General features: G+C 49.7%; 1 protein-coding gene across 4 annotated transcripts in view; it reads right to left on the bottom strand.

The window, feature by feature from the left end:
- The window catches only part of MAMDC2 (MAM domain containing 2), a 301,858-nt gene that overhangs the window by 146,048 nt on the left and 138,228 nt on the right, over window positions 1-17,582 (bottom strand). For 3 of the 4 annotated variants that reach the window (XM_047831030.1, XM_047831029.1, XM_047831032.1), the window contains exons 5-6: window positions 5,495-5,789; window positions 5,044-5,157 (exon numbers count right to left, since the gene is read on the bottom strand). In XM_047831030.1, coding sequence (XP_047686986.1) covers window positions 5,044-5,157; window positions 5,495-5,528 — 148 coding nt within the window. In that variant the 5' untranslated portion in view covers window positions 5,529-5,789. Of the gene's footprint in view, window positions 1-5,043; window positions 5,158-5,494; window positions 5,851-17,582 lie in introns of those variants that run through there. The other variant, XM_047831031.1, reaches the window with a different exon arrangement.

The raw sequence follows: 17,582 nt of genomic DNA on the forward strand, positions 1-17,582 counted from the left end.
CAGGTTAAATCCCAAGTGGAGGGGCCAGGTAAGAGAAACCAAGAACCCAGACTGATGGACAGGGAGGCCGAGGGGTAGGGACCTGCCCAAGAGCTTAGGGGATAAGAGATCAGTTTGGCTAGGACTCTCATTAAAGACTCCATGCCATCAATCAGACAGATGAAGAATTACCTTTGAAGGAGCAGAATGAACCGGGAGCACAGATGAAAACGCATAAGGGCTTTTCAATCATCCAATACTAGAATTACTCATTGAGCAAATTTATCCATTCAACAAATATTTATTGAGCATCTCCGATATGCCAGGTCTTTTTCTGTATGCTGAAGACTACAGGCAGGTGGGATGTCTACAGCTCTGCAAGAGTGAATCCATACACAAGATGGCATAACATGTAGGGCTTTATGGGTTTGCTAGGCCCAAAGCACTGTGCCTTTGGAACCCATGTTCTTCTATATGTATTTAATATATAATTAATTCCCTGATGAAGACTTTCCAACATTTTATAATTAATACACCAAAGCTCCAGGGCCCAGGACCCATAGTGACAGGGATGCTAGGAGAAGTGCACTAAGGCTGGAGCATAGAACAAGTGGAGAGCCAAGGAAGTGAGGCCTTGTCCCCTGCTTGGTCCATGACCATGACTGGCAGCCTGTGTGGGCCCCAGCATGCTCCCCTGTAAAATGAGGAGGTTGCACTGGATGAATTCCAAAGCCCAGTTCTAGACCTAGGATCCTAGGCAGGGCCAGGGCAGAGTCAAGCTGGGCTCAGGCACAGCACACGGCAGCTATGGTCAACCTCAGAGCAGCACTAGCCAGGGCAGCCCCAGGGAGAGGCATGTGATACTGCAGGAGTAACTTGGCCATTTCCTGGGACTGACTGTCTCTCCAAGGGACATCAAAGGAATACGCCAGACTTGTGCTGCTTTCCAGTCTCCACACAACATGGGAGTGTGTTTCTACTGAGAGGGTACTGAGAGACCAACAGGCAGAGGCAACTCGGGTCTAAGCAGGCCCATGGGGGTGGGAACTACCTGACGAACTGCTGGTGTCGGGGGGATGCTAAGGTGATTCTCCCAGAGTCAGGAAAAGAGCTGTAATTCACAGGAAGGGAGGACTGGTCTCCCTCTTCCAAGAAGGCCTCTTGGGCTCCCAGGCAGACTTTTGGCTGTAGGTGGAATATCAGGTGGGATTTATCATTTTAAATAATAACTGGCACATGACAGAGCACAGAACCGAAACTCAGATGGCCAAGTAGCTGAAAGTGTCTGTAAGAGAGAAGAAATGGGTTTGGATAAAGAGCGGGGGCGTCAGAAAGACATATGCGCGTACTTACAAAGTGAGTTCAGCGCACTCTACCACGTCCCCCACATTACCCCCTGGTAATGCCAAACCTTGTAGCCTGTCTTCCTGCCTCAGATAGCATCACTCGCTCCGAGGCACAAATACCATCCACACTCTTCCATATTAGGCCATTCCTCAAACCCGACCCCCACTGTTGTGCAAAAGACGCATTCCCTACAAACAAGTGCTTTGAATTTCCTTGTTTATCGCCCGTTCACCTAACACATTTCTTTATTTGCCTTCCTCTGGGGGGCTTAGCGTTCTCAGCTTCCAGTTAAGGAGCGGTACCTGGACTGGGTTTTTACCTCCCCCCCTTCCTCAGTTCCTCCAATGGCTTCCTTATAGAGTTAGGTTAAAGGTGCTAAGCCAAGGTGTCCAAAGCCTGGAGTGGAGCCAAAATTCACCCGATGATTCATTTGATTGTGACTCTTCCAGTGTGAGGCCAACTTACTGGGTTCCAAGAATCCTCAGCCAAAGGGCTTCTGCCCCCACAGCTGGCATTGGGTAAATGGAACCAACAGTCTCGATTTCACCTGAGGACCACTGTCCAAAGAGCTTCCAGTATTCTCTGAACTGTGAATGAATAAACAAGTTTGTTTTTTTTTTTAAACAGGATGAATGAAGGAATAAAGAAGATTTTTATAGGATTAAATAGATCTCTTCTTTCCTGGATTTAATTCAAACCTAAAATTTAGACGTGAATTCCAGTTTGAGTCTAACATAATCCACTTCCCTTGACAACTTAGAGGAAATAAAAATATTCTCCAAAAAGTGTAGAGGGAAATTAAACTAAATTGGGCAATGTTAGCAAATCTAGAAAGTAGACAAGACTGGACTGCAGCATCTAATCACTGGCACTGGCGCCCCCGCCCTGTTCTGGGGGCACCCTCCATTGTGGTACACAATCCAAGCAAACAACACTGGTCAAAACTCAGCCATCCCATGCCCAGTGGAGATCAAGTATATTTCAAGATGGCTATGAACTAGAGACATTGGAATTGCAATGACAGACTCTTAGAGACCTAATACTGGAAAGGCACCACAGAAGCGGACCTTACATACAATTTGGGGCAGCGGAGGGATATTTTGAGCAAGGGCCTGACACAATTACCCCCAGATTTGATTTTCCTGTGATGAGATTCCAATTCGCAGATTTGTTTCCCTACTTAATTCCCTGCACTGGGCCTCCTCCCCGCAAATTAACCTACTGACCAAGGACATAAAGTGCCATTTGTATGCCAAATACTCGTGGGCAAAGGTCTCTGAAACCTACAACTTTCTATGGTGTACCCAACACGTGGCGGTGGATGGAACCAGTCTCAAAGGATTCCTGCAGCAAGTTGAAGTAAATCTGCAGAGAGGCTTGGCCACAGCTTGCCAAACTGCCGCCTCTGCTGATTTTATCATCTTTAATTGACCAACCCAAGAACGGGTTTACAACGGAAATTCTTAGCGATGGCCTCTCGGCAGGAGCACGTCTCACTGCCCCTCTGGAGGGCGCTTGGTCGCGTCCAAGTTCTGGCCTTTGGAAAACATTGCTCTCCAGCGAATGAGGCCTACCCTGCCTCTTGTCTTCTGCCGGGAAGGCTCAGAGGAGAATGAATTAACTTCCCCCCAGCCAAGCCAGTAGTCCTGATCCTGAGCCAGAAAGCAGTGGCCGTTAGAAGCGAGAAAGAAAGCTAGAAGGAAAGCAACAGTGCTTCCATTATACTATTAAACCATAATCACCTTCTCCTATTATAAGCATCTTCCTGTTTTCCCCGAAGGGGCGCTGTTTAACTGCCACTTGGGTGCAAACGGGCCAAGCCAGCATTTCCTGTGGGTCTGGAAGGCGGGTTAAGCTCAGCCTGCTGTGGCGCGTCCACTGACCCCGGAGCAGGCCGTGAGGAGCCACCCTGCTGGGGGTGGGGGCTCCGAGACTGGGCCTCCTGGATTAAGGGGTGATGTTGATGTCCTTCACCTGGGGCCAGGACTAGGGTGAGGCAGGAGGCGTGTTGAGGGCACAAGATTTAAGCAGGTTTTCAGTCTCAGCGTCACGCCAGTGGCCCTTTCTCACCAATTCCCGCTCTGCTCAGGGCCACCAGCACTGGGGGACAGGTGTGTGAGTGGGTGCATGTGTGTGTTGTGTAAAAACACACTGTGGTCAGTGGTTCTCAAAGCATCGTCTTCAGACCAGCTGCAACACCTGGGAACTTGTTCGAAATGCAAATTCTCAGGCCCAGTGAATCTGGTACTCGGGCGGAGGGAGAGGGGCTCAGCATCTGTGTAACACGCACACCAGGTAATTCCTGTGCAGTTGAAGCCTGAGAAGCTTGGTAGTGCTAGGGAATAATGCCTGTCCCACGGTCCACATCCAGTGGTCTCTCAGGGTGCTTCGCCCACAGCAGGAACAGGGTAAGAAAGGGTGGGGTGGCGAGATGACAGAGACCTTCCCAAGGCCATCAGCAGGGTCGGAACCCCTCAGGTAGTAAGTCAGGGGTTGCTTTTTCCCCCAGCCATCCCGAAGTAAACTGTAGCAGTCAAGACCTGGCAACTGTTGGCAATAAATAAAGATTGCTACTGAGTTGCTTCCTTCCAGGTTCTTCCCCTTAACTAGACAGCTCAGGGCCAGCTGTGGAGTGACACCATGTGTCGTGGGCCAGCCATTTGGCCGTTCTGAGACTGAAATGGCCACCTTTGTAAAACGGGGTAATATCGCCCACCCGTGAGGGTCCGAGAGGCCAACAGAAGCCCAAGAGAAGCGTGGGCCAGAGCAAGCTGTGGTGACAGGCTGTGCGTGCGAAGCAGGGGTGTGGCCTCCACCCAGCTCCGGGGAAGCCAGCTGGGACGCCTTGGGGACAGAGGACAGCTCAGAGGGGAAGCTGATCTCCTTTAAGCTGCTGTGTTTTTAAAAGGAGGCTATCCCCAGTCCAAATGTCCTGGGGCGTCAGGCTTCTACAAATGGGCTCACGAGGGGGGGGGGGGGTGGGGGAAGAAAAGCAGAGGGTGAGCCCAGGGCCTGCTGTGGAGCGCTGGAGGGCTGCTTGTGTTTTTACCACATAATGAAGGGCAAGAAGAAACATCCGAAGACCCACATTTAAACTGTCACCAGAACCCAAACAGTATGTAGTGGTGAGGCGATGACCAACGAACGCCTCCAGCCCAGTGACCTCAGGCACACAGTCATGGACTCGTTTCCTCCTTTGCTAAGTGCTGGGTTGCAAACACAACCGAAGTACGAGGATGAAGTCAGCAGCAACACACTGAGGCACAGCGTAACCACGAGCTCTTATCACGGAGGTCTCATCACAGAATTGGGGAACCATTTCTGCAGTGTGGGAACAGAACTACCTCCCATCCAACTCTCCCCGCTCGTAAAGGTGTCTACTGAGGACCAGAGAGGCTGACAACCTGCAGAGGGCACACAGCTAGGGTGACAGTCAGTAGCTGTGTCCCTTTCTCCCTTCCATTAGGAAGTGCTGGGGGGCGGGGGAGGGGGAGCGAAAATCTCAGCGCTTCCACCCGGGGGCCAGGTAAACAAAGGGCATCCCCGCCCCCACGTCTTCCTCGGCCTCGCACAGCTGAAGGTTGGAAGGAGGATCCATGACTCACACTTTTCCTCCGGAGGGGATTTAACTCCAAGATAGCATTGCCCTTGAGAAAGAGCCAACCAGCAAGGAGGAAAGTTCACCTCGGGGCCCGGGTGGCTCGGGAGCCCCCTTACCTTCCTCGTTTAAAAGCCAGGGCTGAAACTGGAGCACCGAGTCAAAGCCGCAGGTGTTCTCTTCAAAGGCGCAGGAACCCGCGGGCAGGTCCAGGGCTCCCGCAAGCTGCAGGGCTGCGGGCACAAAACGAGTTTCAGTTGGGGCTTGGCCTGGGAGCGTCTGCACCGACTCGGGGCGCCCCGGGGGGGACGGGGTGAAAGTGAGGGGAATGCGCGCGGGAGGGGCGCGAGAGGGGTGCACCACTACACCCTCCCCGCCTCCGGCGCTTGCCCCGCGGGCTCTGCGTGCACCCGCAGCACCACTCCAGGCTTCGGAGAGGGGTACGGCTGTCGGAGAGGATCCCGGGGCGCCCTCGGCTAGCCCAGCCCAGGACGGCAAGCCGGCCACCGGGGCTGCGGGAGCGGGTCACGAGGGCGCCCCCCGGGGGTCCCCCTGGGTCCTCGCACTTACCTTGCACTGCCAGGAGGACGCCCCTTAGCAGCATGGTCGCGCTTCGGGGAGGGAGGGCGACCCGAAGGGGGTGCAAGCTACCGGCCCGCTGGGACCGGCAGCCCCGGTGGAGGGGAGCGGGCGCGCCGGGGACGGACCAGGCGAGAGGCAGAGCGTGCACTTGGAGCTGCCCAAGTTTGCGGAGCGGCTCGGGTTGCTGAGCGGAAAGCTGGGGGTGCCTGACTGGGGAGCGCCGCTCGATCGCGTCCCGGGTGAAGCCGGCGCGGCGCACAGCTGGTCCCGGGCGAGGATTGGGCTGGGCGGGAAGGAGACAATTGCACACTTTTGAAAAGCCAGCTAGGACTGGCCGGGAGAGGAGAGGTCGGGATGCAAGGCTTTGGCTCAGGGTTTTAAAGCTCGGGACCAGACCTCTTGCAGACACTTGGAGGGGGGCAGGCCTTCCAGCAGCCCCTCCGCTGGGCTGGGACTGGAGGCGCCCGGCCCCGCCCCGCCCATCCGCGGTGGGAACCAGCTTATTTCTGGGGACAGCTTCCCCGCATCTGGCACACCAGGGCTGCAGGCTGGCCCTAATTTTAACTTCTTCTCCCCAGAATGGAAAAGGGTGGAATTCTCCCAGGAAAACCTAGAGGAAAGCTCGGAAACTGGTGACATAAGCTTTGTATCTCAGCGCGTTCTCAGTATTCTCTGGGCGTTCGGGGCCCAGAAATGCTAAGCCTGGAATACCACCCCCCTTTTTTTAAGCAGTGGAATGTCTGGCATGCCTGGTTCTCAGGATTCCCTGTGTCCCGTAAAATGGGGGCATTCCTCCTCTCCAAAGAGCCATGATAAATTAGTAGGTTTCTAAATTGGCGTCTGGGGGCTGGGGCTGGTGATGTCAGGGAGGGGTTACAGTGAGCGCTTTGAGCACCAAGCGTGTCTTTTAAAAATTCTCTTCCAGGAAAGAACGTGGTGGGGACCATTTTTTTTTTTTCTTCTTAGTGGCCTTTACGGTTTTGTGCAGGCAATTTTGTGCCTAGGTCGGTGGTTCTCAAACTTTTGAGGGTGCCTCAGAATCCCCTGGAGGGCCCCCACCTGTCAGAGTTTCTGATCTGGTAGACCTGGGTTGGGGCTTCAGATTCTGCACATTCTTACCGGGTTTCCAGATGTCGATCGTGATGCTGCTAGTCTGGGACCTCGCTTTGGGGAGCCCTGGCCTAACGAACTCCTGTTCAACCATCAAAGCCCTGTTCATGTGCCTTCACCTGGTTTCCAAATTCTCCTGGTTTTCCTTGTCCTTCACTGGCAGCTCCTGACCTATATCCTGTGCTGCTGCTGCTTTTGGTCTGTCTGAGCCCTGAACACTGGAGTGCCTCAAGCTGTGTCGTCTTAGCTCCCCTCTCCCTTAGTAATTTCCTCCAGTCCCGTAGTTTGGAGCACCAACCGTATATAGCCTGATGACTCCCAAATTTATATGTCTAGCCCAGACTGCTCACTGACTCCAGATGCTTCTATCTCACGGCCACCTCAACATTTTCATTTGGATGTTTAACAGCTATCTCATACTTAACAGGTCCCAACATGAATACCTCATAGTCCTTCCCCAGTCTGCCTCCCCTTGCATTTTTTTTAAGTTCATTTACTTATTATTATTTTTTTTTTTTGAGAGAGAGATGGAGCATATGAGTGAGTGGGGGAGGGGCAGAGAGAGAGGGAGAGAGAGAATCCCAAGTAGGCTCCATGTGAGGGGCTGGAACCCCTCCCCCCAACCGTGAGATCATGAGCTGAGCTGAAACCAAGAGTCTGAGGCTTAACCGACTGAGCCACCCAGGTGCCCCTCTCCTTGCATTTTCCTCGATTAAACCAACACTAACTACACTGTATGTTAACTAACTTGAACTTTAAAAAATTTTTTTAAAAAGAATCTTTTTCCTCCAGTTGCTCAGGACAAAACACATAGAGTTATCCTTGACTCGTCTCTTCCTCTCAGGACATTATCAAACGCCCCATTCAGGATTCAAGATACAGCAGATGCTAAGTATGTTCCGTGCCTACAGTGACCACCTTGATCTGAGTGGCCATCGTTGGCTAGGGAGACTGCAGGAGCCTCCTAACAGTGGGGTCCCTGTCTCTCTGCCTTGCAGGCCTCCACTCCATTCCTAACCCAGTGGTCAGGGGCATCCTTTCAACACAGAAATCGGGCCATCTGCCATGTCATTCCTTGGCTCCAGACTTGTGACAGCTTCCCAAATCAGCAAATCAAAACCCAGTCTTCACAAAGACCGACTAGGTCCTACAAGACCTGCCCCTCCCCTCACATCTCTGACCTCATCTACCCTGCAGCCACATGGACCTCTCAGCTGGTCCTCAGCTCCAAGCTAGCTGTCCTCCCAGAGCTTTGCACTGGCTGTTCCTTCAGCTTGAAATGCCTTTCCCTGGAAATCCACATGACTCACACCCACACTGCCTGAAAAGGTCTCTATTCAGCTGTCACCTTCGATATGAGAAATTTGATAGCTTTGTCGCTAAAAACAAAAAAGCCCTTACGATCCTTTGAAAGTAAGCTTGGACAAATTCTCATGAGTTTTCTGTGAGCAATGACCCAAATGATCTAAAATTTCTTTAGGGTGTGTGTGTTTATAAGCTTTGCCTCAGGTGGTAGCTAGTAACAAGTACCATTTAACATGCTTACTATTATAAATGTTTTTTTAATAGAAAATCTCATTCAACTTTCACGAGGACCCTGGGGGGGGGGTGTCAATATTATTATTGATCCCATTCAACAGATGAGGAGACTGAGGTGCAGACTTCAGTGATAGTGAAACCCATATCTGCTTTATTCCAAAAGCCTATTCTCTCAACCGGTAGAGTAGCCTGTCTCCTTTGTCTTATGTTCTGTTTTGATTTCTTGCTCAGATGGTGCTAAATATCTGATTACTTTCATCAAATTACTTAATGAAACGTGCAGAGACAGCTAGGAATCCACTTGAAACCTCAAAACACTATTTTCAACCAAGCAAGCTTTTAGCAACCATCAAACTGGCACACCTTTTTCCAGGCATCTGCAGAATATTGCAGTTTTCAGATCGGCTTACATTCACCTGCAGGTTCCAAGACTCAGGGAAATGAAAAACATCAAAGCCGTAAAGAGATCTTCAAAAATGTTTAAATATGAATTAAAACATCAAGGCAACAACATTTATTGCTGCCTTTGGGAAACTGAGCCATTACACATAAACACAAAGTTAGTTGGAGTACAATTTCCATTTCACAGAGAATTGCAGGATCTGGAGCACAGATGACCCTTTGACACTGGAGCAGGTTGGTGTCTCAGGGAGGCAGACTGTGGTTTGGAGGTTCGTGTGCAGGCTGTTTACTAGGGGGCTCATGGTTCGCGGGTTGGAGCCCTGAGTAGGGAGGGTTCTGCCCTGACATTGTGGAGCCTGCTTGGAGTACTCTCTCTGCCCCTCCCCGGCTCGTGCATTTTCTCCCTAAACAAACAAACAAACAAACCAAACAAACATAAAACAACTCCTTAAGTGGTGCCCTTGGGCTCAGCATGTGTGGAAGGGAGGAGGAGGCAGGACTGGGCTGAGGGAGACACTGCAGCGCAGGTCACACAGAGTCTCTCCTGACCCCACAGGGAACTCTGGTGGTGAAACGGCCCACCCAGTTTATCCCACGTTGAGCTGATATGTCCAGCTGCTTTGTATTGCTGCTTCCGTCAGTCACTGATGGATGTGGTCCACACCTGTCCTGGTGTGCTTTCTGCACTGAGGCCGACCCAGAGGGGCTGAGGACTGGAGGCCGTGCGATGATGACAATCCCAGCAGCTGGGATGACAAGTCCCTGCTTGAAGGAGGATCCAGACAGCACACTGGTGTCCACCACAGACATTTTGCAGACAGGGGAAAGGATATTGCACATGGAGACAGCCAAGGAGGGAATCCACGAAATCTAGGAATTACGTGCATTAACCCACTTCCTTCAGTCTCTAATCATGGAGCCATGGAGCCAAGCACTGCTTTAACCCCTGGAAAAAACAGCATCAGACCCCCAGATGAGAACTACCCAGGACTCTCTCCTCCAAGACTTAGCTTAATGGAATGATTAAATAATGCATGTAAAGTTCTGGCCTGTAGAAGGCGCTCAATAAGCATTAGGTATTATAGTGGGTTGAATGGTAGCACCCTCCCCCCCCCCCCCCCAAAAAAAAGGTATGTTGTGAATGTGACCTTATTTAGAAAAGGTGCTATGGAGAGGTAATTCAGTTAGGGATCTTGAGGTAAGATCACCCTGGATTATTAAAGGCCCCAAGTCAAGGGCAAGTGCCCTTCCCAGAGACAGAAGACAGTAACAGACAGGATAAAGGTGGAGACAGTGATGGGAGTGGCAGAGCCCCAGGCCAAGGAACACCTGGAGCCACCTGCAGCGGAAGGGGAGAAGAACAGATCCTGTCCTGATAGCCTCAGGGGAGTGTAGCCTGCAGACTCCTTTGCTTCACAGTCCTGACTTCCAGAGCCGGGACCTAATAAATTTACTGCTGTTTTAAGTCACTGGTTTGTTCTGGCAGCTGGGGGACACTAATACAGAAAGGGTTAAGCAAGGAGCAAACACGTGCCAGGCACGTGCCAGGCATCATCTCCTGTGACCCTGCTACCTCCCCGCGAGAGGGAGACATCGCTCTCTCCATCTCACAGAACATGAAGCAGGCCCAGAAGCGTCCATTAACTTGTTCCGGGTCACACGTCCAGCTATGCTGCCAATGCAAACCTGCCGACACCGTGACACCACGTGCAGGGAAAGGCTCCTGTCCCTGCGGAGAGCCTGGCGAAGCCTCGCGCTGCTCTGCTCCCCTCTCCTCTCGGGGGAGCCCTCAACCAAGGATCCAGCTTTTCGTTTAACCCCCTGCTCTAGAGATCTGGCTCGGTCTTCCAGTTTTCTGGGCACAGTAGAGGAAGGAGAAACACGGGTGCCCCTCGCAGGAGCACCTGCGTCATTCTCATGACGTTTCTCCTGACGCACCCTTGCATGGTCTCATGCAGTGCCCCCTAATGGTCACTTCAGCAACCACTTCCATGTGCCTGGCACAGCGCTGGGGGCGGGGACCCAGGGGTGGACAAGAAGCATTCTTCGCCTCACAGACGGCAGACCGACCCATGGAAAGACCGTTTTGCTGAAACAGGCTGCCGAGGTAGAGCAAGGCCTGCAAACAAAACCTCCACCGGCCAGGGAAGTAACATGAATGAAAGAACTGAGCTGGTAGCAGGGGGCGCTTAGGGAGGGATGGTGGAGCCAGCACCCCCAACCACAGGGCATCGCTGGCACCAGCTTGAGGCCAAGTCGCCATGGCACGATGGGGGTCCGGCCCTGCCTATTTTGCCCAATTTTTCAAAAGAAGCCCAATGTCTAGAGATGTGTGTAATAGCTCCTGATTTTCAAACACTGGCAATGAATTAAAACAGATCTATGTAAATCCCCGCGCGGGTAGAGTCAAATTTGGTGGGAGGCTAAATTCAACTCTCCAGCCGCTGTGGAGACCCAGCATGGGATGCCTCAGCACCACCCTTCCAGACACAGTTGATCAGTCCCATTCTAGAGAAGAGAAAATGGAGGCAGAAAGAGTCTGACTTTCAGCAAAAGTCATGGGTCTCTAAGAGGCAGAGACAAGATGGGAAGTCATAAGCTCATTCCTCACTGGTCCGTATTTGGGCACACAGAAAGGACTTTGTATACTGTAGGTCCAGTGCAACTGTAAGGCTATTCATAATATCTTTTATATTAATTTTACTTTGGTTGCTTTCTATTACATATTATAGGTTTTAAAATTTACATCTGTATCTATATGTATATGTATATCTATATATCTATATCTATATATACATAGAGTAAAACCTTGGTTTGTGAGCATAATTCATTCTGGAAACATGCTTGTAATCCAAAGCACTCGTATATCAGTGAATTTCAAGAACCATGGGCTCCGTTGTGATCATGTGACATTCAGTGTCACATACTACTCATATTGCAAGACGTTGCTCGTTTACCAAGTTAAAATTTCTTAGAAATGTTTGCTCATCTTCTGGAACATTCGCAGAACAAGTTGCTCGCAATGCAAGGTTTTATTGTTTATCTTTTTTCCTTTCTTGCTTCCTGCATCCCCTCTGATCTATGCCAAGACATTGTCTCTGCTCTGGAGTTTTGTCTGTCTCTGCCTCTCTCCATCTTTCTTCTTTCTCTCGTGTCTGTCTGTCTGTCTCTCTCTGGGTCTCTGTGATGCACTCTGGGGCTCACCTCTGCCTCTCCCTCAGCATTTTCTCTGTCTTGCTTTCATGTTGTCTCTCTCTCTCCCTCCCTCTCGCTCTCCACACTTAGACCCCAACATACCCCACTCAGTGCATGCTATCAGGTCGAGAATAAGCTGGTAAAACAATTCCAGCCTCTGTGGCTTGTCCTGCCCATGACCTTCATTGCATTCCTGCAGGAGGTGTCTGGGGGCTCTGCCCCAAGGCTGGCTGGCAGTGTCCCTTGGTTCCTGACTAGCACCAGCTGCCTCTCACCCCTTGGGGACAGTCACGTGCCTGCTGTAGGTCTGACTCATCTGCTGTGAGGGACCGAGGCCCAATGTTAACCAGTTGTTAACAAATGTCCTGTTACTACAAAATATATGCCCTGCTTTTCAAATCCCTACACTCAAATGACTGGATTTGGTAAAGCAGCTATTTCCTTCACAGTCGGCATTGGAAAGGGAGTAGATAGTTAAATAGATACTTTCTATCGTTAATCTTTGTTCCATCAGTTTACTCGGAACCCTAGCTTGGAGTCAGACATCTTTCACTACGGTTTGATGGCAATCTTTTGAATTTTTTTTAAGTCAAATGTTCTTGGGGCTGACTCATCATAGTGAAAACACTACCACCTTTCATTGAGTGTTTGTGATGTGCCAGGGGGTTTCATGGTCAATTTATGGAGGAAGAAACTAGGCCTAAAGAGTTTAAGTGACTTGCCCAAGGGTGGGGGGCCAGGATGTGAACCCAGCTCTAGCTACCACCAAAGCCCTCTTGACCTGTCTACACTTCCAATGCGGGGAAAGTTTGGGCAAACACTGTACAATGTCCTGCTCTCGGACCCCACACTTCATTGCTCTACTGCTATGCTGGGCCAAGGCCAGAGGCAAGTTTCTGTCGGTTCCAGTGAAGCGTCTATACTCAGAGTTTGCAGAAAAAGCCCTTTATGACCAGGGTCGAGCCTACGTTTCCATTCTGAGCCCATCACACTGCTACCACCCACGCCCCCACCAGCCCATGCTGGTCCTGGACTCTGTCCTCTGGGCCACTCCTCATGTGTTCTTATGTGTTCTTCTTTCTGCTCAGAAACAGAATGCCTTCCTCTCCTTCTCCCTTTAGGAAACTCCTTATGATGGGTTGAATTCTGCCCTCCAACTCCCAAGATGTATATCGAAGTCTTATCTCCCAGGACCCCAGAATGTGACTTTATTTGTGAAGATGAGGTCACACTGGAGCAGAGTGGGCCCCTAACCCAATAAGACTGGTGTCCTTATAAAAAGGTGAAATTTACATAGCATAGTAATGCTACCAGATAAAAACGCCCAGAGACACTCACCTTGGCCCCAGTGAGCTTCCCACAGACCTCTCTTCTTTCCAAAGCATTGTTACAATGGGATTGACCCTTCTGGTTCTTAATATGATTGCAAAATGCCTTTCAGCAATGACTATCAGCCAACTTTGGCAAAAAATAAAGGCTTATTACTTACAAGGCCTGGAAATTACACAGCACACCTGGGTCCACTGCGAGGTTGTAGGTAGAGACACACGGCGCCCATGGGCTGGGCTTCTGCTTTTATTGGGGTTAGGGTGGGGGCCGAGGGTTTTGTGGGCTCACGATTGGTGAATTTAAAATGTAAGAGCAAGAATTTAAAGCAAGAGAGAAAAGACAAGTGGCCCAAATGGCCAGTTACCGGAATCAACCAAGATCTTTAAAACAAAGGAGACTCAGTGAGGAAAGGTGGTCTGGCTCTTTATCTAGACCCCTTGGCTGGCAAAGAGTTTGTTCAAGATAACTTCAAGTCTCTGAAGTGGATGCCTCTTTGGAATGGAGGCCTTCAGCAACCAAAACTTAAATCAGGCACTTGTGTCATGAAAAAGAAAAAATATAGTCCGTTTACACTACCCACTCTTCTTCATTTCCAAAGACTCAGCTCAAATGTCTTCTCCTCCTCTACCTGTGCCTCCTGTCCTCCCAAACCACAATGTTCCTGAGGCCGCATTGCCATGACTTTGTGTATGTCTCTGTTATCCACAATGGAAGCTGATATTTCAAGGGCTGAGAAGTCTGCTTTACACTTGTTTCTGCTCTGGTGTCATCTGTGTGCATGGCTAACTGTAGGCGCACAATAAATGCTGGCTGAAAGAGAGGCTGTGGAACAGCACGTCCTCCCTGGTATACACAGCCTGCCGAGGCTGCGGGCCTATCATTAGAAGGGAAAGAACTAAATCTAAGCTATCGGTCCCCCAGGAGGGTATTTATGGAAACAAATGAACTGCACAGATGTGCTCGGAGATGACAGAGCCAATGGAAAGAGGAACGGCCGTCTGAACGGGGAGCCGAGTAGGCTTTCTGGGGTCAGAGTGGCACGTTTGGTAAACTCGGGGAAGGCAGGGGAGGGAGGCTCTCAGAAGCCCACTTTCATAAGAGGTGGAGGGGGCTGCAGGGAGAGGAATTGGCCCCTGAAAGGAGGCACCAGGCCCTGAGGGTTGGAGGGAGAGAGAGAGAATAATGAAACAGCCTGCATCTGGCCATCTGAGCCTGTGGCAGCCCAGCCCTGTACACTCCCATAGGGGTCCAGGAGAAAGGCCGGGCTGTTGGGAACCCAGATGAGTCTGTCCCTCTAGGTCTCTGCCAAACACGGGCCACAAACAGCTCTATGACCCCAGGGACAGGATTAAAAAGAACGGGTGGGCAGTGTCTTGTCCACCTTGCTGCGGACATTGTTGGCATTTCAAGGTTAACTGCGGTGAGAATGGGCAGCTTGTGGCTGTGCCGGGGATGGGGTGGGGGGCAGGCCTGTGAACACGTATGTTCACCCCTGGGACATCCCCCCAATCCTGGGAGTTAAGGCCCTATGTCCCCTGCAGGGGCTAGGAGTGAGCCAAAGACTTGGGATTCTACTTCATTACAGTTAGTGGGGGCTCCAGAGGCTGGGGGCTCTACACACAACGTGGGCTAAACCCAAGTAATACGTTTTCTCCTCTTCAAGCTGCATCTGAGAGCTGGAATTCTGCAGCCAAACACATTCCCCAAAAGAGCCGTGAAACCCCAAACCCTAGATGAGCTTCTGACTTATGGCCTCTGACATTGTTAATGTGCTGGACTGAGGGTCTATACCCTGTGTGATTTGATCTAAACTGAACAGAGATGGTGATGTTTACAGCTTCTCAGAGACAGAATGGCCACCATCTGGGAGGGGAGAGACAGCAAACATCAGCTCTGAACAGGCGAACGAGGTGTGTGTGCATGCGGGCATGCGTGTATGTGTGTGTGGTGTGCAAAGACATATTATTGATGGCAAGTCAAGCCACACCATTACCAGTAATCTGGAAGCTTGAAATGCAAAGGCCTAAAATCCTGGGTATTTTTTATTTACTTCAATTTTAATTTTTTTAACGTTTATTTATTTTTGAGAGACAGAGAGACAGAGTGTGAGTGGGGGAGAGGCAGAGGAGAGGAAGACACAGAATCTGAAGCAGGCTCCAGGCTCTGAGCTGTCAGTACAGAGCCCGACCTGGGGCTCGAACCCACGGATCTTGAGATTATGACCTGAGCCGAAGTTGGATGCTCAACTGACTGAGTGACCCAGGTGCCCCTTTATTTATTTTAGAAAGAGAGAGTATGAGAGGGTGAAGGGCAGAGAGAGAGAGACAGAGAGAAAGAGAGAGAATATTAAGCAGACTCCATGCTCAGGGCTCAGTGTGGAGCCTGACATGGGTGGGGCTTGATCTCATGACCTTGGGATCATGACCTGAACCTAAATCAAGAGTTGGACACTCAACTAACAGAGCTACCCAGGCACCCCTAAAATCCTGGGTGTTTAAAGATGTCAAATGACACCAATTCCTCCAGATTTTCAAAGTGAGTGCCCAAGGCACAGGTGATTTTGGTGATAATGAAAAAACCCGACCACCAGACATTGCAAGATGCCTCAAAGAGCTGATCCAGTGAATCACAGTTCCAGCTGTACATCAGAACCACCTGGGGAGTTGTTTCTAATACACAGGTTGGGCCCCAGCAAACCAATTAAATCATAATTTCTGGGACAGGACAAAAGCACTAGTATTTCTTTAAAGTTTTCCAAGGTGATTCTACTAAGCCAGGGTTAAAAAGGCTCTGGCTTAAGGGGCACCTGGGTGGCTCAGTCGATTAAGCATCTGACTCTTGGCTTCTGCTCAGGTCATGATCTCACAGTTCATGGGTTCATGCCCCCCATGTTGGGCTCTGTGCTAACATTGCAGAGACTGCTTGGGATTCTCTCTCTCCTACTCTCTCTGCCCCTCCCCTGCTCACTATCTATCTCTCAAATTAATAAACATTAAAAAAAACTTAAAAAGAATGCTCTGGCTTAATATTTTCATTAACAGAATTAAGTCTTATTGATGGGGGAGCAAAAGGCAAGCTGAGGGCAAAGCACAAGCTAAAACCTCTCAACCCCCCCCCCCACCTCCAGTGGGATATGTATGATGTTCTTCAGACACTCCTGACTGCCCAAGAACAAAGGAAAGGGAAGAACAGATGGTTAACTGATAGAGATCATAGTCATGTCTGACACAGACCAATTTGCCACTGTCTTAATGATTTACAAGAAAAAAGGGATATCCAGAAACCTACAGACTGAGTTCCCTGGAACCCTAACATCAGCCTCCCCTCCCTAGAAGAGAAAATCTTATGGGGTGCCTGGGCGGCTCAGTTAATTACGTGTTCAGCTCTTGGTTTCAGTTCAGGTCATGATCTCATGGTTTGTGGGATCGAGCCCCACATTGGGCTCTTCACTGACAGCACTGAGCCTGCTTGGGATTCTCTCTCTCTGCCCCTCCCCTGCTCATGCTTATGCTCTCTCTCTCTCTCTCTGTCTCAAAATAAATAATAAAAACATTAAAAAAATTAAATGGTCATGCTTATGCGCGCTCTCTCTCTCTCTCTGTCTCAAAATAAATAAATAATAAAAACATTAAAAAAATTAAATGGTCATTTGTTATAAAAAAAAAAAAAAGAAGAAAATCTTACATAGTCACTCCTTACAACTCTAGTACAACTCTTTCTGCCCACAGGTCCTGACCCTGTGCTTTAATAAAACCATCTTTTCACACAGAAAATGTCTCCAGAATTATTTCTTGGCTGTTGGCTCCCAAATCCCAACACTACAAACCGTGTGACTATTATTATTAAATTTTTTTAAAGTGTTTTGAAAAGGATAAAGTGTTATATCAGAACAGGGAGTGTAATTTTGTCATTGAGACCATGGACTCTGGAGCCAGACCCCTGGAGTTGAACTTGTAGCCCCTTACTACCTGTGAACGTAGAGCACATTGTTGAGTGGCTCTCTGCCTTAGTTTCCTCTTCTGTAAAATGAAAATAATAGTAGTACCTACCACACGGGGTGGTGATGAGTACTAGGTTAGTTTATATTATTTTAATATTCAAAAAAGAGCCTGCACTCTGTTTGCACTATGTAAATATTAATATTCCTTTTGTATCAACTCAAGTTTTTCCAGGCTTGTAGTTGAGATTGATTATGGAGTGTATCCATCAGAACAGCCTTTCATATAGTATCCTGCCTTTGGGGAGTGGGAGGGTGCAGAAACTAGAAATATAAATGGGACAATTGGTAAGCCGTAAGCTTTGGTGTCTTATCAGAGTAGAAGAAAAATCTAAACTATTGAGTGGATGCCTTTCTAAGTACTAACTGATGTGAAAATGTTGGTGAAAATGTTGATGTGAAAATGTTGGGAGTGAACGATCAAGAAAGAATTCTTGAGATGTTTTCAGTGCAAATAGTTGGTTTTATTAAAGCACAGGGATAGGACACGTGGGCGGAAAGGGC

Source organism: Prionailurus viverrinus, chromosome D4 (genome assembly GCF_022837055.1).
Source record: "Prionailurus viverrinus isolate Anna chromosome D4, UM_Priviv_1.0, whole genome shotgun sequence".
Classification (NCBI taxonomy): Eukaryota; Metazoa; Chordata; class Mammalia; order Carnivora; family Felidae; genus Prionailurus; species Prionailurus viverrinus.